This window comes from Pelobates fuscus, chromosome 5 (genome assembly GCF_036172605.1).
Source record: "Pelobates fuscus isolate aPelFus1 chromosome 5, aPelFus1.pri, whole genome shotgun sequence".
Taxonomy (NCBI): domain Eukaryota; kingdom Metazoa; phylum Chordata; class Amphibia; order Anura; family Pelobatidae; genus Pelobates; species Pelobates fuscus.
In genome coordinates, this window is record NC_086321.1 from 370,146,757 (window position 1) to 370,169,126 (window position 22,370).

Below are 22,370 nucleotides of genomic sequence, written 5' to 3' on the forward strand. Positions count from 1 at the left end.
AATGTGACCGCAAACATAACTGAACACTCCCCTCTCCCCATCAATCCCGAGATCCTGTTGTATTTTTTTTTTTTTTTAAATGCCTAAAGAAGATACCCGCTGGTCTCTGGCAGCCCGCTTTGATCACCAGGCATTGGTAAGCAGTTTGTAGATATCAGTTAACACTAGAGAGGAAATAGTCCATTCATCCAAAAGGACAATAGGTTTTCCCAGGCTGTCTCTATGCTGTCCCCATCACGTAGGATGACAGCTTCAAAGAGACCACTCAAAGGCAGGAAATATATCTGTTTCAAGGCTTTTATTTACTATAATAATTTAAACTATCATAAACTACACTAGTAGTCTTGTAATCCAATGCTATTTCCGTCAAAGGCAGACTTTTTTTGTTTATTTTTCGATTTAACAAAACCGGCCTGTGGGGAGTCATCAATGCTTTTAGGTCCCCCTGTAAAGAACATAAGTTTAACAAACTATGCCTATATCTTTTCAATGTAGACAATTCCTCTAGCATGGATAGGATGTGAAAATATGTTGTGAATGTTATGGATAAGAAGAGCAATTAAAAGTGCAGAACAGAGATTGCTGTATGACAGAGCAGATAAAGTATTTTGATTGAAAAAAGGCCACAAAGTAGGCAGAAACGAATGGGTAACTGGAGGGTAATATAGGTCGAGATTGGACAAGGAATTGCAGGATTGGAAAATAAAAATAAAAAGAGTTGTTTAGAAAGGAAATGAGACAAGGTTAAAGGTAAGCAGGAATTGGGAAGAGACGAGTTGGGAATGGATGGAGAATGGTTGGACAGAGAAGGGATTAGAGTTGGGTGTAAAGGAAAAGAAACCAGAGTTGAGAGGTGAATAGAATCAAGAAGAAAAGGATGAAAGAGGTTTGTAACATAGCAGAGAAATATTGGGCAACAGTTAAATGGAGGAGTGAGCAATTCTGAAAAGGTTGATGCAGACAGAGAGATGGAAGTTAGATGTGGTAGACCTAGTAGAGAAGGAACAAGAGTTGAGTTGAATGGAAGAAAAAGAAGGGAGAAGAGTAGGATAGAAATGGAGTAGAAAACGGAGGAGCAAACAAAATTAATTTTTTTTTTTTATTAATTACTTATGTCAGATCCTGTTTTAGTAAGTAATATTTTACCAAACCATGAATTTATAGGGTCACTTTAAAGTTTGTATTTTACAGGTAATTGTGACTGGCTGTAAGTTCTACCCAGACACCTCATTGTAGGTACCTGCTGGTCTCTGCAAGCCACCTTGCATAACTGGGTAATACTAAGCGGTTTACAGAGATCAGTTAACGTGGTAGAGGAGCAGTACATTCACCTGAATGGACAACATTTGGGCCTTATTATCCAGTATTACCCAGGACATACTTGAAAACGAGAGAAATCTCAATGTATTCTTCCTGGTAAAATATTTTATAAATAATCAATATACAGTATGATTGGATACTCTGATAACGTATAAATTCCACTAAAGCAGTGCAAACAATGATATACTAGATTATAGCTCTGTAGGACATCTTATTTAACAAGAGGAGAAGCTAAACCAATTATCTCACCTTACCTATCCCCTGATGGTATTTTTTTTACTGTATTTCTGCTAACTTTTCCCTCTGTAGATCTGTAAATAAAACATTCACGCACTCTTGCAACACATTTACCATGTTAATCATCCTCTCCTTTGTAATTGGCTGTCTGACTGACTGGTACATTTTTGTCCAATAATATGTTCTTTACAAAATTAAATGGCACGCATCAGAATTCGTATCCCTTGACTATAACTATAGATTATATAAAATGCAGCCATATCGGCTTTCTAACCAACTTCACATACTTGTCATCAGTTTGTATGCATACATCCGACATCAGGACAGACCAATGGTATAAAATCTTTATTTACAATAAGCAATTCAGTACAAAATAAGCAATACATAGCATACTGTGGAGAAGATATCCCTTAGTAATAAATAAGGGATGCGCAGTGCAGGGTTCGTAGTATCTGGGTTGATCAGCATCAGGAAGAGCCAAGTTGCTTCCATTTTTAATTATCAATCCAAACTGTATAGTTTGAGGGGTTAACAGCCAATAGATAACAGACAATATGTCGCACTCTCCACTGGGCAGACAAAGGCAAGTATAATGCAGATATATTTCTAAATTGTTGTCAATGGTTACCTTTAGCTTACAAGCGATTACATGACAAAGTGAAACTTTGTGGAAACATTAAAAGGAATTTGTAGTCCATTGAACTATTGTTTAAAAAGGAATGAAATATCATTTGAATGGAGTATCTTGTAAACTCGCTTCTCAGAAATTGGTCTGGAAGCATTGTAGAGGCTCCTCTTTCCGTAGCATTGTACAATCCACAGTTTGACTCCCAGAAAGAGACATCAGGTGTCACTTGACAGTAGTATTGCCATAGAGCGATAACAGGTCCAAGTATTTGCGCACACCTCTCATGCTTCTGCCATGTCAAGCGCATTTTTAGAATATAAAGATTCAACCATTTTACAACAATCCTTTAAAACTCTGATGAGTCAGATACACGTTGTGCGATGTTCTTAGATGACACAGAGCGACTATGTATCTAACCCTTGCAATGCCAGAGAGTTTACAGCCACCTCTGATCCTCATACATTGCAAGGCCATGTGGCCCAGAAATGGGTCTCTACTTCATCACTGTTACCAGTCTCAGGCGCTATTTTGCAATGGGCAGATTTATTATAAATAAGTGCCATGGTGTTTGCTCAGTAGTTGCTCCTTTTTGTTTTATAGTTTGTCTTCATCTGGCTGTCAGATGGAGTTTGGTGAATCTTCTGTTGTCTGCAGACAGAAAGTAAAATGTCCATGAATGAAAAATGGGCACCTATTGTATTGTTTTGACTTCAGGAATGCTCAGCTCAAACTATTCTCATCATCCACAAAGCTGATATTTTAATTTCTTCTCTGCTAGTATTTAAATCTACTTTCACATTAGCCTCTAGATTGTAAGCTTATGGACAACGTCACTATACTCTTTGTATATAAATTATTCCAAACAATATTATGCAGAATTCTCTATTCATCACGAAGTGGTATGTCTAAATACACATTGTACTGCATGTAGTCTCCTTATACGTCATGCTTTTGTAAAGCTCCCTTGACAAAGGCACAATGCAAACAATGTACAAATATATATATATATATATATATATATATATTTAAAAAGTGCATGGTTACTGGTAGCTTGTCTGTTCTAAAAAGACATATTTGACTTCAACAGTCACAGTCTTGGTTCCCAAGATAAACTCTAAGCAAAACCTATGCTGCCTTGAATAGTTAAAAATACGTGCCTAGGTATAAGCCTAGGTGTATCATAAAAGCCTAGGTACATAATAAAAGGCACTCTCAGCTTTCACAATAATATTTATCACACTAATTAATTAACACTAATCTATCTTTCAGATTAAAACAAACACAGAAAATCACCAGACACGGGGCAATCTTCCTTCAAAAAAGCTTTTCCCGACAAAACAGATTAATTTTGGACTAGCAGTTGTCCAGTTAAAAAATGCCTATCACTCTAATTTGAAAACACCTGAACGACCAAGAAAGGGATTCTTCAAATAAAAGAATCAGGGCAGAATATTACCATTCTAGGAGATACCAGTGTAAACCTCAAAAAGGAACTCCGGAATATTAATCACAATCATTTCTGTAGATACTTCCCAGTACTGGTTCAACCATAAAACAATGAAACTATTTATCTATGATGCATAAACAGGTAAACTCCTAATTTAATTAAGCACAGGGTACCACAAGCAAACTGTAGAGAGGACGCTTCCAGCTCACAAGAAATCAAATTGATCGTGTTACCCCATGCGGAAATGGGAGTGGATATCCTTCCTTCCTGAGCTGTGCATTGACAGACTCCTCATTTAGTTAAAGAAGGAGGCCTTTGAAAAACATATTTGAGGAAATCTCCTAACAATGACAATCCATCTTAGCCAAGAATTACTAATTTCACATTGTTTGTAGAGCTGCACTGAGAATGCCTGCTTTTCCTTTGCTTCCAAATATGTATTTAAGCTCTTGTAGTAAAGACAGCATGGAGACTAGCACTTCTTCATAGCTGACAATCAGAAGCAGTAACAAATCAAAATTTGGTTTTGTACGTCTTTAATGTCTTTTCCCTAAAGGGGATTCCAAGTACTGAGTGGATACATTTCCTGATGATTTTCTTAGAATTTCCCTACTCACTGCCTCAAACAGAATGGAAGGCTAGCATTGAGCCTGCTGGAAATGTAATCAGCTTGTGCCTTATGTAACTTTGCTATGTCCTCGCCATGTATGTGTTTTGTGGCTCCTTATAGTGACAATGAAAATATTTTACATTTAAAGTATTTAAAACGGTAAAAACAAATACTGAAACTCCGTATCTACATTGCAATGTGCCAAACAAACAGGATTTTAGAGAAAAGGATTTTGTAAGGATTTTCTTTGTGCTGTACAGCGAATTTTTCATCCCCTTTACTACCTCTACCATGCCACCACTGCTCTCTAACCCTTTCCTCAACCCAAACTGAGATCTCTTTAAATCTCTTCCTAAACCCAACCCTCTTTTTTTCTTCTTCATTGCACATTCTCTCTCAACCCTACTTGTTGCCTTGCATGTCTTTTTCTTTTTTACCCATACAAAGAACTTCTATATGTCTCTAATCCTGCCCTCCTAATCCTGCCTTTTATAACCGATGCACAAATGTGCGCGTGCACTCACGCACACACACACACACACACTTTAATACATTGATAACTGAGAAGATGATGCAATCATACTTACATGTGCATTATTTAGGGAGGCATCTGTAAAGAAAGAAAAAAACAAAACATCAAAAGGTGTTTACTATAATTTTACGAATTAGCATGGACAGTTGAAAATGGATCATTTCTATTTCTACAATTTATTTTCAAGGAAACATCATCAACAGAAACCTGGTCATAAGCTCCCAGCTGCCCATCACTCCTCCCAATATTTATCTACTCTCCTGTATTATAAAAACACTGCAGCTGGAGTGGGATTATTTGGTGAGAACACAAATTAAAAAAAAAATCACATTTTGCTCCTAGTTCTTACTGGTGATTCTGACTTTCCATTTAGTTCACGTCTCTTTTTATTCTGTCTATTCAATGACTCCCGTTTGTTTATTGGCAGCTTCCCAAACTCTGATCTATCATACATTGGATCTGTATTCAAGGGCCAGGTTTTTGCAAGGCCTTTCTTATCTGGGCTAAACATGTTTCCTGTTCATCGCTCAGGAAGAACAAGAACTTAAAACAATGAATGTTTCAACTCTTCCAAAAATAACTGCTATATCTTTGGGCCAGTGGAATAGTCAGCAGGTGGAATGCACGGTTTGTACGTTACAGAGTACAGTGCTATTCTGTTAGCTGCGGCACCCCTTCAATAAGTTTCAGAAATAGACAGAGTAGTAAGAGGATTATTATTGTGGTGTTTTAGTTCAGTCATAACCCAAATGGGACTGGGAATGGGGAGGGAAACAAAACCTAAAAAACAAAAAAGGACCCAAAAGGTCTTAAAAGCATTGAGTAATGATTATATGGGAAAAAAACGTAAACATTTCTCATTAGTTTGAATATAATCAAGCAAGGTAGCAGCACCAGAAAAATGTAAACAAAAACAAACCACACACACGCATGCATTCACGCACGCACCCCTTTCCCCCCCTTCTTCCCTCCCCTCCCCCGCCCCCCAAAAATCTACTCTTCCATTACAATGTTTAAATTAAAGGAAGGATTGCAGGACTGAACAAACGCTCTTCGAGCAATGAGTGAGGAAATGTCCCATTGACTCTAATCAGGATATAGAAATTCCAGATGTCAGAGCTTTTGTGAATTTATATAAACTCCTTAATGCAGTGCTAGGGAATGGAAATCCTGGGAAAGGTGCCTGGACCTTCTATCTAATTATTAAATTACACTTTGGGTTACACATAGGTTGGGAGCAAATACTTATTTCAGCCAATTTGTAAAAAAAATAATAATAAAAAAAAACAAAACCATGAGTGCAGCCCCTCTCCTGACTACTGGGAAATATTACATTTCAGGAAAGGTAGCAGATATCTGAAATGTAAGGTTTATTTAGATTGATGTGGGTGTACAGCAGCATCAGAAGGATACTGAATGGCTCCTGTTATAGATTTGCACCAGCCACATCAATTTCATATGGGTAGAACATTGGCTTAAAAATAAAGTACAAAGAGTTGTCATTAATAGTAAATGTTCAAGCTGGACAGGGTTCTGTTCTGGGACCCCTTCTATTTAACATGTTTATAAATGATCTTGAAAAAAGCATTGAAAGTCATGTTTCAGTGTTTGCAGAGGACACAAAACTCTGTAAAGTAATACAATGTGAGCAAGATATTACTTTGCTGTAGAGGGATTTAGATAGATTGGGGGACGGGCACTAAAATGGCAGATGAAATTTAATGTTGAAAAATGCAAAGGGGTAAAGAATGCACAAGCAACGTATACCCTTAATGGAAGCAAATTAGGGATATCAACACACGAAAAGGACTTGGGAATTGTTATAGACAACAAACTATGCAACAATGTGCAATGTCAATCAGCAGTGGCCAAGGCCAGTAAGGTATTGTCATGCATGAAAAAGGGCATTCATTCTCGGGATGAGAATATCATTTTGCCTCTTTACAAATCACTGGTTAGACCAAATTTTGAATATGCTGTGCAATTTTGGGCACCTGTTCTAAAAAAGGATATTATGGCACTAGAAAAAGTGCAGAGGCGGGCTACAAAATTAATAAAAGGAATGGGACATATCAGCTATGAAGAAAGATTAACAAATTTAAACCTCTTTGGTTTAGAAAAACGTTGCCTCAGAGGGGATATGATAACATTATACAAATATATCCGGGGCCAATACAAACTTTTTTATTGTGTGGAAATCTATTCACAAACCGGACTTTACATAGGACACAAGGACGTGTTTAGACTGGAAGAAAGAAGATTTCGTATAAGGATGTGGAATTACCTGCCTGAAGAAGTGGTTTTATCAGAGTCCATACAGATGTTCAAACAGCAACTTGATGCATACTTGCAAAAACAGAATATTCAAGGATATAATTTTTCAATGTAGGGTAATAACTGCTTGATCCAAGGATTAATCTGACTGCCACTCTGGGGTCAAGAAGGAATTTGTTTCCTAGTTTGTTGCAAAATTGGAAGTGCTTTAAACTGGGTATTTTTTTACCTTCTTTTGGATCAACAGCAAAAAACAAATATGAGGAATGCTGAACTTGATCGATGCAAGTCTCTTTTCAGCTATGTAACTATGTAATATGGCACCCTGTGTATACTGGTAGCCATACGGTTATAAGGAGCATGATGTCAGTTGTGGGCTAAAATGACATAGGGCAGATAGCTAGATATATAGATAGAACATGATTTTGGTAATTTTATCCCCTCAAACATACAAGTTATATTTCGTGACAATACATTAGATGAATACATTAGAGAGAGCGTTTCATTTACAGCAATCCCAAATAGTCAAATATTAGGTACACATGCACACACTAGATCAAAGAAGGTAGCACTTATTGGTCTTATGATGAAAGAGTGTCTAAATATTATTCTTTGCACAGAACTTTCTTACAGACAACGATAAATAAATGAGTATTGAAAGCTGTTCAACGTGAAATATTTAAATTTAACCACCAGGTACAAGTTTTTTTATTATCCCATAGGGTTATTAATTTATGCACCAGAGTCTATTTGCATCGAGAGTCTGTAAATATATAAAACACACACATTATATGGGGTTTTTGCTTGTCACGTCAAAACCTTAAACTGTCCCTTCTCTAAAATATCCATCCCTAAACCTTGCTTACTTACCATGGTTAGACCTTCTGATTTCACTATAAACTGTGTCTGTTGCCTTGGTTACAGGATCTGGAAAATGTATTGGACAGAATTGATCAGTTTGCCAGCAGCGGCAATAATAAAGGTAACAGTCAGACCTTGTGAGTCTCATTTTCCATCTCATGAGAATCCCAACTTGATGGGCAGGTAGTTTAACTTACTTTTTACACTAATAACAAAACTGTGTTTTAAGAAACACTGGTCATAGTAACCCTTCGTATACTTCTTCCCCCTCCCCCCCCCAAAAAAAAGTATATAAAGAAATATATATACATATAAATATACAAATGTTACTAAAACCTTCCTCCGAGGGGGGCGGGGCCTAACCATCATGGTGGAGAGTCGTGTTTTCCATGAGCTCCAGCACAATCTCCACAAAACGAGCCGAAAACTACTCAAACAAGCGACACAACCGGCAGTATCGAACACCCACTGGTCGCCCACGATAAAGGGCACACAGCGGGCCACTCTGCTACCTGACTGGAGCCAGATGGAGCCACGAACGGCATCGCGGCCTAGTGTACGCCGGGCGGGGGAGGCGGACGCTCCCCTGATCCGGAGGCGCCCTGGAGCTGCCAACCGCACAAATCATCCCTGCTACCCCCCCCCCCCCCCTGGACCGGCAGGGGTGATCCCAGTCCACACTGGGGTGGCTATCCCAGATAAGCTGAAAAATGGAAAGTCGCCCACAAACGGAGGCCCACCTAAAATGGCGGATCCGACATGTGCCGACGACTCACTCGACAAACATGATATTCTTACACGACTTAACCTCTATTTCGAAGCATTCTGGAGGAAGCTGGAGCGTAAGCTGAATCAAGCCCCACCAACCTGGCCTCCTGCTCCCTCGAAGCGACCGCAACCCAGCGTCCCACCTCAAACAGCCCGACGGTTGAGGCATCACCCAGCACCAAAGACCATCCGAGCAGGGCACCAACGCAAACATGTCTGCCCAACACGTCGATGCTGCACCACACAGCGTTCCGGCAGAGACTTACCCCATGTACCCAGATCACTCGGGCAGAAGGGCCACGCATCACAGCGTCACCCACCGGCACGAAGAAGGCCCAAGGGACTCGCCCCAGCCCGTGAACTAAGCCGTGGGCCCCAGTCAGACCACACATCACTGCGCTCACGCCGGAGAAAGAAAGAAGCAGAGCCCCACATGGAAAAGCAGGGTGCAGCTGATCGGCACCAACCACACCTGTGGGATCACCGCATCACCCCAAGTCCCCGACACACCGACAACCAACAGAGCTCACAGGGCTACATGGACTCCCTAAGCCTCAACTCGCATCCACGCCCTGGGCTAGCACACAGCAAGGGCATCGGCTGAAAGTGGCAGAACAACCCTCCGCAGCTCTGTTATCCACACTGCAAGTCCCCTAACACCAGAGGACACAGACCCGCAATTGCCGAACTTACCTAGCCGCTCCCTGTTATCGTTATTGGTATAATTTTGATTTTTCGTTTCTGCCTCTCTTACTATTATCTTGATAAGATATCTAACACCTGTCTTTCCCATGGAGCATATAGGAGGTACCAGGACTTTATTTGGCCTAAAGCTGTTTCTTTTCGTGCAACAACTTGTAAATATGTTTTGAATGCTAGCAGTACACTACACTAAATATGATCCTACATGCAATATAAGTTCACGTTGTTTATGTTATAATTCATTGATCAATACTCATACTCATTAGCATAATTCATTGACCGATTAGGCCAGAGTAACACTTGCAACCAACGATTCCGTGTTTCACTAGGTCTAATGGTAATAGATTGATTAACACTCAGACTGCTCTAAACTTCCATGTGAATCGAGAGTCAAACACAGTTTAGGTGGCCTCTCTATAACTGCGCTCAGTCAGATACACTTAGAGGTATGACTGACTTGCTTGTCTCTGAATTACTATATAAGCTACTTAAAACTCGCCTGTACCTATCACTGTTACATAAACTGCACCAGCCTGTTTACCCGGCATAGCAATGCACTGCTGGAACATTTAGACTAGCTAACGTACAGATATAACCTGTCTATACCTCAACACTAGCCTGAATAACCACCCACACTCTGCTTACAGTATTTTCTTGTAAATAAGAAAACCACTATGCAAGGCAGCACTGTAACTACATTGTAAAAGAGAATCTAAAATTACAAAAAGGTGCATATTTAAATGTAAGCTAATGTGGTTCATTGAAGCTTATACTGCATGCTGTTACTCCCCTACAAGACTCAATAAGCCTGCTTATAATGCCTGCACAAATCGTACACTAGCTTGGTAGCCTAAAAATGTGGACAACTATGATAGCATACCTAGCCTAGCACTGTTAAGCGTTGACCTTTTCACTTTATTCTAATGACTTCACTGTTTAGCCGTCTGATGATTGTTATAATTATATAAAACTGTGCAATTCCTCATGCCACTGTTCAATTTAAGTACATTCTCAGACACGCTGTTGTGGCGTATGTCATTGGCCTATGTATAACGTGCACAACAAAAATAAAGAATAAAAAATAAAAAAACCTTCCTCCGTTCCAGCACTGCCTCTCTGCAGATCATCCTCAGCTGACTTTACTATCCATGGCTGGAGGGGGACAGCACACTGAACACATGGAGCAGCAGCTGGACGGCACCAGCATGGTGTGTGTGATGGAGTCAGACACCAAATTTGCACAGAATTCACATTAGCCAGCCAGGAACTCATGTATCGGACTGACTAATGGTGTACAAGGATGCTGCCGGAGGTGGAGTCACACTTCCAGCAGCAGAGTAACCCTTTAATATTGTTAGGTCTGAAAATGTGCAGTAAAATATTCACATTATTATTATAGCCATTTATATAGCGCCAACAGATTCCGTAGCGCTTTCCCATATTATAAGAGGGGGGATTTATCTATAAATAGGAAAACAAGAAAACTTACAGGAACAATAGGTTGAAGAAGACCCTGCTCAAACGAGTTTACAGTCTATAGGAGGTGGGGTGTAAAACACAATAGGACAAGAGATATCACTCAAGTAAGGTGGGACATGCCTACTCACTAGAAATATCACTCCTAGCTGTATTTAGTTTAATTGTCACGTGGAGAGCAAAGAATTCCATTTGAGGTTAAAGATATATTCAGTGACCTAAATTACATGACCTAAGTGTCTATAAAGGAAGTAGGGTCTGGGTGAATTACACTCAGGAAATGATGAGAAATGAACAGTTGATGGGAGAGTTTGTCACCTGTTTTTTTTTTATAGTTTGACAGACTTAAAAACAGAACGTTTGTATTAGAGATAGCATGACTGGGTGCTCATTCCAGCATATTGTGATATTAAATGCGTTTGCCACCTTTGCATACAGCACTGGGTAAATAAATGGGAAGAGTAATATATTGTTTTATAAAACCAGCTTTATAAAATAAAGAATGTAAGTACCTCGGAGGGGGCTGGCTGCATCTACTTCCACTTCTGTATATTCCACTTCATTGTTTTCATGGTCGTTACCTGGAAAAAAAAAATTCACAAAAAATAAATACATATAAAATAAAATTAGTTAGATTAAATACAATATATAGAAGAATTCTTAGTGGTGTCTTGCATTCAAAGATTTAGAATTTTATTTTAATATTTGATTTTCATTTTAACCCCTTAAGGACACATGACATGTGTGACATGTCATGATTCCCTTTTATTCCAGAAGTTTGGTCCTTAAGGGGTTAAAGACAGAGCACATTGTATGTAAAAAAGAAAAACCTCTAATTATAATTCTGCTTAAAATCAGTGTGCTCTCAAGTCAGAATTTAGAAAAAAATTGGTTAAGACTTTCAAAGGAAAAAGACAGAAGAGCAATGCACCTGCAATGACCTAACACCTCATAGGTTTGTATAATGTTTACACAAAACTAGGGCACTGGCTTGTTAAATATCTATCTAAGGTCTTGCAAATAAAACACCAGCTCACTGGCTTTGATGGTTCACGATAGGGCTTGACCGTAGCAATGTAAAAGGCTGTGGAACATGGAAGGCCTGGAAGTGGAACAGGTAAATGTGGACAAAGATGGTAGTGACGGGAATAAAAGAGGGCCCCGGCCGTTGGGAAGCACACTGTAATATTTTAATGTGGGCCGCTGCCAGTATGTAACAGCTCGGTGGTCCCTGGCATGATTCCCTATTAACACCTGATATTCTAGTGTCAAGGTCAAGGTTATGAGCAGGTGTTGATAGATTGAAGACAACATGCAAACGCCCACCAGAGTGTTTATGCATTTTATTTCCTTCAAAAATAATCTACTGAGTTTTGTGCATTAGCAAAAACCTGATATAAAAAAGAAGTAGCAGAATAATGGTTATGACTGCATAATGCCATAATACTGTGTTATTAATCCACATATGGCTTACAGAACCTCTTTTGTAATGCTTGTGATTATAATAATTGTGAAGGAGTTAATTTTTAGGATATTGTGGGGGTATAAAACAGGAAACAGGTTCACCTGGCAGAATAATGATTCCATGTGATGATTATGGAGGAGAAGAGGATAACTGATAGGGTGCATGGGGATGTCAATGGGAGGGGACACTTATTAAATGCATTGAAAAGTGTGGAGAGAAGGAGAAGGGGGGGGGGGGGGGGGAGATAGGGTGCACACGTTTTTTTGCTCATTAGTTTAGCCACCAAGCGCATGGATTTCCATCAGGAGAAGGAAAATGTGTAAAAGAAGTTCTAAAATGGACAAATTGCTATGATATCGCCAAAGAACCGAAGAGAACAACGCATGGCCCAGCTTGTCAGCAATGCAGGAAATATAGGTCTGTCACCATCCTTATTTGGATAATTCTTGCCAGCAACTTACTGCACTTTTTTTTTTTTTTTACCAATTTCACAGAAAAAAACAGTAAGAGTGTTAAAACTGACCACTAATTGACATGGTCACAATATCTGATAGTTTCCCCTTTAGCGATATGTGCTTCTGATAGTTATCTGCATTTAACATCTGCCTATAGACAGATTGCAGTTCAGCTATATCTGATTGTAACTGTACGAATATATAGGGATTTTTATACAATGTAACTTAAACCCACATAGACTTAGGAGAAAACCAAACTATTGGCAGGCATTCTTCCAAAACAAAGCACAAGTTCAGATAATTGCGTGTTACAGTTTAACACTCTCTGATAAGATACCACAAGATCTGTCTTTTTTGGGACAATCAGCTCTTCTAGTCTGACCATAATAAAACCTCAGACTAATTTACTGATTGCTCCTTCACAAAAGGTTTAGGTTACATCCACATACTTAAGCTCCGTTACTGCAAAAATTAAAGGGACATTCACTAAAATTACAAAATGACATAGGGGGTCCTGTTGCACAATTCTTAATTTTAGTTTTAATTTTTTTTAATTCTACATTTTTTGGCATCATAACTGCATCCATCATCCACTTCCAAGAATAAGTTGTGTAACACAAAGCAGATATGCAATGAACCCCTGGACAGTGTTTTCTACAGTAGATCGGAAGTGAGCATGTAATTAATGCCAGGAGTCGCTTTGACACTTATAGTGACGGAAAAAAGTATTTGATCCCCTGCTGATTTTGAAAGTTTGTCCACTGACCAAGAAATGATCAGTCTATAATTTTAATGGTAGGTGTATTTTAACAGTGAGAGACAGAATAACAACAACAACAAAAAATTCAGAAAAATGCATTGTGAAAAAAGTTATAAATTGATTTGCATTGATTTGCATGTCAATGAGTGAAATAAGTATTTGATCCCCTATCAATCAGCAAGATTTCTGGCTCCCAGTTGTCTTTTATACAGATAACAAGCTGAGATTAGGAGCACTCCCTTAAAGGAGTGTTCCTAATCTCAGCTCGTTACATGTATAAAAGACACCTGTCCACAGAAGCAATCAATCAGATTCCAAACTCTCCACCATGGTCAAGACCAAAGAGTTTTCCAAGGATTTCAGGGACAAGATTGTAGAGCTACACAAGGCTGGAATGGGCTACAAGACCATCACCAAACAGCTTGGTGAGAAGGTGACAACAGTTGGTGCAATTATTCGCAAATGGAAGAAACACAAAATAACTGTCAGTTTCCCTCGGTCTGGTGCTCCATGCAAGATTTCACCTCATGGAGTTTGAATGATCATGAGAACGGTGAGGAATCAGCCCAGAACTACACGGGAAGATCTTGTTAATGATCTCAAGGCAGCTGGGACCATAGTCACCAAGAAAACAATTGTTAACACTCTACGCCATGAAGGACTGAAATGCTGCAGCGCCCACAAGGTCCACCTGCTCAAGAAAGCATATGTACAGACCGTCTGAAGTTTGCCAATGAACATCTGAATGATTCAGAGGAGAACTGGGTGAAAGTGTTTTGTCAGATAAGTCCCAAATCGAACTCTTTGGCATCAACTCAACTCGCCGTGTTTGGAGGAGGAGGAATGCTGCCTATGACCCCCAAGAACACCATTCCTACCGTCAAACATTAAGGCCATGAAGTGTCTCCAGACCTTAATCCGATAGAAAATCTATAGAGGGAGCTGAAGGTTCGAATTGGCAAACGTCAGCCTTAAATCCTTAATGGCTTGGAGAGGATCTGCAAAGAGGAGTGGGACAAAATCCCTCCTGAGGTGTGTGCAAACCTGGTGGCCAACTACAAGAAAAGTCTGACCTCTTTGATTGCCAACAAGGGTTTTCCCACCAACCACCAAGTCGAAGGGGTCAAATACTTTTTTCACTCATTGACACGCAAATCGATTTATAACTTTTTTGACATGCGGTTTTTCTGGATTTTTTTTGTTATTCTGTCTCTCACTGTTAAAATACACCTACTATTAAAATTATAGGCTGATCATTTCTTTGTCAGTGGGCAAACGTACAAAATCAGCAGGGAACCAAATACTTTTTCCCCTCACTGTAAAAGTAAATGAATAATGACAACTCATTGAAAATGGGCAAGCTTTAAATGACAAATTTACAAAGCACGCGAGTGCAGGTGAAGTCTTAATAATAATAATAAAATTTCCTGGAAAGCTACAGTTCTCCTTTTTAAAAAAATTGCTTGATTTGATGTTCAAATACAGACTTGCTTTATTGATACTCCTCAACTCATCATTCATTGATTAAATTTATATAAAAATATTCTCACCTTTGTTCTCCTCCGAATGTTTAAGGACATGATTTTCATCTTCGTTTTGCATAGATCCTGAAATACACAGAAAATACAATTAAAGAGATGTACTAGTGCCGTCTATGAGACATTTTAAAAAGTGTAAGTTATTCATGATAAATGCTTTCTGCTTGTATAAGGCCAGTTTACGGTAGTGTGAATGGCAATTATTTTACAATAATACCTGTATTCTCAAGGTTTCTGCCGTGTTCATATTAACCAGTTTCATTCACTCATGACATGATGACTGCCCTTGGCACACCAGATGTTTCAAACTAAATGGCCCAATATTCTCAATTGAACTTAAAAGGTTCATAAACATATTAAATGGCAATGTTAGCTGTCACTACACTAACGTGTGGGCAATAGACAATTACCTTTGTGGCCCAGGAGGTACTAGCAACTGTTTTTATTAATTGAAGGCCTTGCAATGTATTGTTGTGTTTAAACATTATATGTACAAAACTCACCATAATACGAATCCTCATTTTTCAATTCCAAGGTTGCTTTGTCATGGTTTACGTCAGATGTTTTAGAAGTTCTTGAAATAAACCAGGAAAAAACTATGTGAATACAATAGAACAACCTTCCTAAGAGATTTTACACGTATATAGGGAAAATGAGGAGATTAATCAAATGTACGCTCCAGCTTCACTTTTTAGTGCTTTATATAAGTAATATAGGGTTTAGCTGTTCTCTGCAGTGAGCTCTGCCCAAACGTCTCTATTACAGGGGGTTGTGGAATGTGAAGATCAGCATCTGGCAGGAGTTCCATCCATCAAATAAAATAAATGAAACCGCTTTCAATGCTGATAACAGCTGTACGGCTGTTTCTATCAGTTTGATCATAGCATCATACATGTTATTCTGAAGGAGCTATAGACACTGTTTATCCATGTTATTGCGGCTCTGTCCTGGTCACTGAGAAGTATGAAGGTGCCGGTCACTGAAGATGGGAAGATGTTCAGCTGCAGAAGTACTTGGAGTGGGCAGGGGGATGCATTAGCTTTCTCCTATGAGGTCTTTCAGCAAGCTTGTAAGCAGATATAAATGAACATAAACTATTTATTATTTGCATTACTTACCTGGCTTTATCTAGTGTTATCCTTTGGCCTGCATAGGACAATAAAATAGATTTGACAAATATAAGTCACAGACAAAAAATAAATACACTTTTCTGTCATCAGGCAACTATAACATGAAGTTATAAAGATCAACTGTAATTTCGAAGGCTTCAAATTAATCATAGCATATTTTAAAGGAACACTATAGTCACCTAAATTACTTTAGCTAAATAAAGCAGTTTTAGTGTATAGATCATTCCCCTGCAATTTCACTGCTCAATTCACTGTCATTTAGGAGTTAAATCACTTTGTTTCTGTTTATGCAGCCCTAGCCACACCTCCCCTGGCTATAATTGACAGAGCCTGCATGGAAAAAAACTGGTTTCACTTTCAAACAGATGTAATTTACTTTAAATAATTGTATCTCAATCTCTAAATTGAACTTTAATCACATACAGGAGGCTCTTGCAGGGTCTAGCAAGCTGTTAACATAGCAGGGGATAAGAAAATCTTAATTAAACAGAACTTGCAATAAAGAAAGTCTAAATAGGGCTTTCTTTACAGGAAGTGTTTATGGAAGGCTGTGCAAGTCACATGCAGGGAGGTGTGACTAGGGTTCATAAACAAGGGGATTTAACTCCTAAATGGCAGAGGATTGAGCAGTGAGGCTGCAGGGGCATGTTCTATACACCAAAACTGCTTCATTAAGCTAAAGTTGTTCAGGTGACTATAGTGTCCCTTTAAGAAACAAACACAGGGATGTCTAAATATGTGTAAACGTTATAACAGAATAACGTTATTTTAATTGTAGCATTCCATAAAAACCATACTGACAGAGGTCAATAACTCTACTGTCTTTGGTATTTTTTTTATTTTTTTTGATTAAACCAAATTGCATGCTATGTGTATATTGTACATTTCAAACAACTGTTATGCTATTTATGTATTTTAAATGAAAAGAACTGGTAACAGTGAGTGGCCGTCAGCAAACTGCGGGCACTAGAGTACAAAATGTGGGTTGATGGAAGATTCAGCATCTTCCTCAGAGATACTTGTCTTTTTACATAATATAAACTTTGTCTTTGCACGGTGCCTAGTAGGTTTTTTTTTTGTAGTTCTTTAACTACCTGAAATCATTATTTTGTGGAGGTGTGTTATATATCTGTTGCTGTTCCATAGATCCTACTAGATGACTGACCAGCAAACCTATAGGTTAGCAGATTTTGTAGAAAGTAAACTTTCCCTTATACAGCCTATTGATTGCTCTTCTCCTGCTAATCCTCTATGATTAGTCCCAGAATACTTTGCTCTCAGAGCAAATGACAGAAAATGCTGACTGAGATGGAGTCAAAGAGTTATCATGCAGCTACTTTGTAACATCAGGCAATTGTTTTTGCAAATAAACAATCCTTCTGTAAGCAGACATATTGGTTTAGATTTACCAAACTGTTCTGTTCTAAAAAGTGGCTTCAGTTACTAAAAGTTGGGCAGTAATTACGGAAACCATTGGAGCCATTTGCACATTGGTGACTTCTACCCGTTTAAATTTTTGCGCTACTTATTAGAACAGAATTGTCACATTGTTTGATTATAAAAGTGTTTTACCTTTTTTCTTTCTGTCCAGGTAAAAGTATAAAGAGATAACTATCACAGCAAGTATAATGAAAATTATGAAAGCGCTCAGAACTCCTTTCTTCCATTTCGCAAGGACAGCTGTAAATAGTGATAAACAAGAACATTAATTGCACATCATACATACAATACATAAATATACACAAACAAACACCAGAGTAGCAACTGGCTTCTCTATTAACCAGTCCACGCTTTTATTTATTGTGCCACTCACATAAAAGAGACCAAGTAGTGCAAATCTTACAAACTAGTAATTTGAATAGATTTTAAAATATATTTTAGGGCTTAAAATCAACACCTGAATGAATTCTGGGGTACAATTTGAACATTCTGTTTTGCAACATTTTACACTTTGTAAAGAGTCATAGTACCCAAAGCCAATATTGACATTATCCCTCATATTCTGATAACAGCTGTAGTCATTTTTGTTTTTTCTATTCTCTTTTAAATTGGACCTTAATGGGACACTCTAAGCACCATAAACCGTACAGCCCACTGTAGTGGTTATGGTACTACAAGGCTGTCCTTCCAATTCCACATCAAACAATTTTTGAGCAGTTTGATAGATACAAAATATCCCCTTAGAGCAGGGGTAGGCAACCTTTTAGCAGCACTGTGCCGATATAGGATTGTGATGTCCCGTAGAGTGCCGATCCTATTTTTTTTAAATTAAGGTGTATATGCTGCCGTATTCTGCTTGTGTTATTTTTACTGTAATTGCTTTGTATCGTATATTTTGTGCGTATATGAGCTATTATATTGTATATGTTCATTAGTAGTTTATGGTATCGTGTATGATACATATGAATGTGGGCTGTGTATGAGGGCTGCTTGTGGAATTGTGTGTGGATGGATATGTCACATTGTGTGTTTGGTAGTGTGTGGGGGCTGTTTGGGGTATTGCATGTGAGAGGCTGCATGTGGGGTTGTGTGCATGTATGTGTATTGTTAGTGGTGTTGCATTTGTGCGGATTGTGTGTATGTTTGTTTGTGGGCTGTTCATATTATTTGTATGAGGGGAGGGTTATTCTGCATTTCTGTGTATATCTAGCAGTGTGGGTGGGTTCCCTGGGTTCCAGTGGGGACCAGGCTGGCCAGGTACAGGTCAAGGACAGGAGCTGCGATAGCTGCTCTACTAAAGTGTGGATTCCCATTCACAAGTGCTGGGAGGAAGTGATCTGAGATCAGTTACTCTATGTGCTGCAATGCATAAATTGAGGATTGTCCTTCACCACCTCTTCGTATTAGCAAATATCTGAAGTTTTACTGGGACTCCTGATAGGCCAGAGTGCGTTTGGCTCCAGCAGCCTTGAGTGCCGTACAAAGACACCTCGAGTGCCGTGCATGGCACTAGTGCCGTAGGTTGCCTACCCCTGCCTTAGAGGTTTGATTAGTAAGGAAAAAGTTGACCATGAAAAATCTCTTTCACAATGAAGAACACAGTATAGTGACATGTTTTGTGGTGGGAGATAAACTGCGGGCTTTCAAGTAATCACATGGCACCCATCCAATAGTGCCACGAGGTAATTTGCAAACCATTGTGGATCTTTGAGTAAGGAAGCAGGACATCAGTGATATAACTATAGTAGTTATGTTTTCAGTGTTGCCGTACAATTATTGGTATTTCACCTCAGACTAAGACTAAGCTAAATCAAACGATTAATTAATAAAAACTACCCTTAAATTACCTTTCAGAGCTATAGGTTCTGTTGATACGGAATGCTTGGCCTGGTTTGAAGCTCTACAGAAATAACCTCCATCCTCTTCTTTGTTAAATGATGAAATGATATACTTAGCGTGGTGTGCGTTAGTCTTGGTGACATTTATCAGAATTTCCTCTTTTCCTTTTTTAAAGTAAAATTTGAACTCAATCGGAAAAGTCCCATTCTCCACAGTGCAGCTCAAACCTAATTCTGTCCCTTCTTCTACGGTGCCCTCTGGAATGGTTAGGAAATGGACTTTGTCAACTGGAGCTGTGGAAGAAACAGCAGAATTTTCAGCAACAAAACATTTGTAAGTAAAACTGGCAACTAAGACATTGCTTCCGCATTATCCTGCTTTACAGGACAGTTTAACCACGTGTAAACCATCTTTCACAGAATAGTATTATGCAGTGTAAACCTCTACATAAATCAAATGAATACCATTTTTATTTTAGTCATTCAAATGACTCAACTTACTTATGACAGTGATGTTTATGGAATCACTGAACTGATTAGAAAGAGTATTTCTATTTGCAGCATGGCAGCGGTATTCCCCCAAATCATCAGATTTTGTCACGTTAACCATAAACACTGCAGGTGCTTTGTCGGTCTTGTTCACCCGGCCCACAAACTGCCCTCCTCTGTACAGGGAGTACGTTATAGGAAGGGTTCCACTGGAGCAGATACAGTTCAGAATAAGAGTTTCTCCTGCCACCACCATCCTGTTATTGTTTTGAGACTGTGTGAGAATTGGCTTTGATACAGCGGCTGGCGAGAAAAAAAAACAGACAGATAAATATATACACACACACACACACCAAACAAAGAGACAAAGCAGATTGCAAAAGACAATACCAGACATGCAAATTAAATAATGAATTTACAGCTGGTATCCAGTGTGGTTAACTAAATTAAAAACGCTTCTCAGCGGTAATACGTATACACAGAGCCTACCAGAGGTACATTTATACTCACTAGGGCTGAATTTCCCCTTGCCAATGGCTAGCAGACAAATGAAAACTATGATCCCCGATTTAAGGTATACTAGTATATGTTAACAACATAAAGTTGCTCAATCGTGCATTTCAAACATATGTAAAATTAGTATCCACTGCACATGAGCAAACAGGACAATGCATGCACATAAAAAGTGCAATACAGGTCTATATACATCCATGTTTACATGCACATGGTATAATTGGATACTTTTCAACACTAGACGTGTATACTCATTCCTCCCATGTACATATTATAACACTCCCACATACATGCCCTTAACATTTCTTATTGTGCGTGTGTGTGTGATACACTTGGTTATGATGTTTGTAATAGGTGTTACACATATCTATGCGGAGTGTATACCACTATCTTGTGAAATGAGGAGATCAACTATTTATCCCATGAACCCCTACTGGAAAGAGCTGATTATATGCATTATTAGAACTGCCAATAACATGACACGTACGTAGAGTACTGGTTAATATGCATCTGTTTGCTGTGCTGTGATGTTTTTTTTAATGTTCATGTTTTTGACAAGTTTTTCAAAAAAGTAGTTGATATGAAGAACATTGGATAGTGAGAATTCCCCATAGAAACTGCTGCGAGCTGGGTGAGTGTCATCATGGTCAAACTGCTTGACTTATCCTCAGAAATACAAGGAATACTTCAGTGTTTAAATAATGCTAATAATTTGAGAGATTGCAATTGGATGTTATTCCAATTGTAAAGTAAAAGGTAACATTTGGCACAATATTGCCCATTACGTACGTTTTCTGAATATAAATATATACATATATAAATGTATTGTAGTACCTGTAAACTGACTCACCATGGACTCTGATATTTACTGGGTCACTTCTCTTGGTAATGTTGGATATTGTCACCTCACATAAATAACTCCCACTGTCCTTCTCCTTTACAGTTGTGCTGTGCTTCCCCAGGACCATCTTTTGTCTGAAGTTTTTGTTTAACAAATAAAAGTTCTGGTTCTTTGAAACATTAGACGATAAGCCAGGAACCTCACACATTAGGGACAAGCGATCGCCTTCATTGAGGTTGTCTTTCCCATGCACAGAGAGACGTGGTCTTGCAAACAGCTCTGTAATTAGTAATACAGTTGGAGTTACAGTGGGGGGTAAATAAATAATAACAATCACCATTTTTGGTCAGGTCCTTACAATTCTATGCCTTGTCATCATGGCAAGTTACAAATTTTTACTTTTTTTTCCTGCATTGGAAGAGCAACATCACTGCAGCTCAAAAGAACTAGGGAGGACTTGGGGATGGAGGGAGAGGGTGGGGGGGCAGCCTTCCGGGTTCTGTAGACGGTAACATCCAAGTTTGTCATTATGGCTGAAAGCAATAGATTTATTATACACTTGGTCCACGTGAATAGACATGGTTGTAATATCTCATATTGATTATTCCAAGAGAAACGAGAAGGACCCAAGCACTCCAAGAGGGACATGCACACTTTAATTGGTGTTTATGACATAGACTGATTATCCTATTAGTATAGGACAATTTCACTTTCAGAGATTAACTAAAATGTACCTGCTATGGTGATGAAGACGCTGCTGCTCTTCCAAGTCTTCTTTGTTTCTGCTTTACATGTGTAGTCACCCATTTCTTTTACGGTTGCCAGTTGGGAAAATATTACACTCTCTGTTGTGGAACTCTTTAGAATCTCTTTATCCTTTTGAATTGTGATTTCTACCGTCTCATTATAGGAAGAAGAGGGTGGGGGCTTTTGCACCGAGCACTTAATAAGCATGTTAATCCCTTCAGTGAAGTTGTTTGAGGGAGACACTTCAATTTTTGGGGTTGAAAAGGGTTCTGTAGAATTGTCACAGAAGGTGTGAGTGA

At 38.7% G+C, this 22,370-nt stretch overlaps 1 protein-coding gene across 3 annotated transcripts in view; it reads right to left on the reverse strand.

The window, feature by feature from the left end:
* Nucleotides 1-1,887: 1,887 nt before the first annotated feature.
* Nucleotides 1,888-22,370, reverse strand: part of PECAM1 (platelet and endothelial cell adhesion molecule 1) — a 28,308-nt gene continuing 7,825 nt past the window's right edge. Inside the window, exons 5-16 of one of the 3 annotated variants that reach the window (XM_063456155.1) lie at nucleotides 22,059-22,340; nucleotides 21,334-21,603; nucleotides 19,983-20,273; nucleotides 19,491-19,775; nucleotides 17,776-17,883; nucleotides 16,192-16,219; nucleotides 15,577-15,647; nucleotides 15,086-15,142; nucleotides 11,368-11,436; nucleotides 7,919-7,975; nucleotides 4,830-4,852; nucleotides 1,888-2,833 (exon numbers count right to left, since the gene is read on the reverse strand). In XM_063456155.1, coding sequence (XP_063312225.1) covers nucleotides 2,804-2,833; nucleotides 4,830-4,852; nucleotides 7,919-7,975; nucleotides 11,368-11,436; nucleotides 15,086-15,142; nucleotides 15,577-15,647; nucleotides 16,192-16,219; nucleotides 17,776-17,883; nucleotides 19,491-19,775; nucleotides 19,983-20,273; nucleotides 21,334-21,603; nucleotides 22,059-22,340 — 1,571 coding nt within the window. In that variant the 3' untranslated portion in view covers nucleotides 1,888-2,803. Of the gene's footprint in view, nucleotides 2,834-4,829; nucleotides 4,853-7,918; nucleotides 7,976-11,367; nucleotides 11,437-15,085; nucleotides 15,143-15,576; nucleotides 15,648-16,191; nucleotides 16,222-17,775; nucleotides 17,884-19,490; nucleotides 19,776-19,982; nucleotides 20,274-21,333; nucleotides 21,604-22,058; nucleotides 22,341-22,370 lie in introns of those variants that run through there. The other 2 variants (XM_063456156.1, XR_010090914.1) reach the window with 2 other exon arrangements.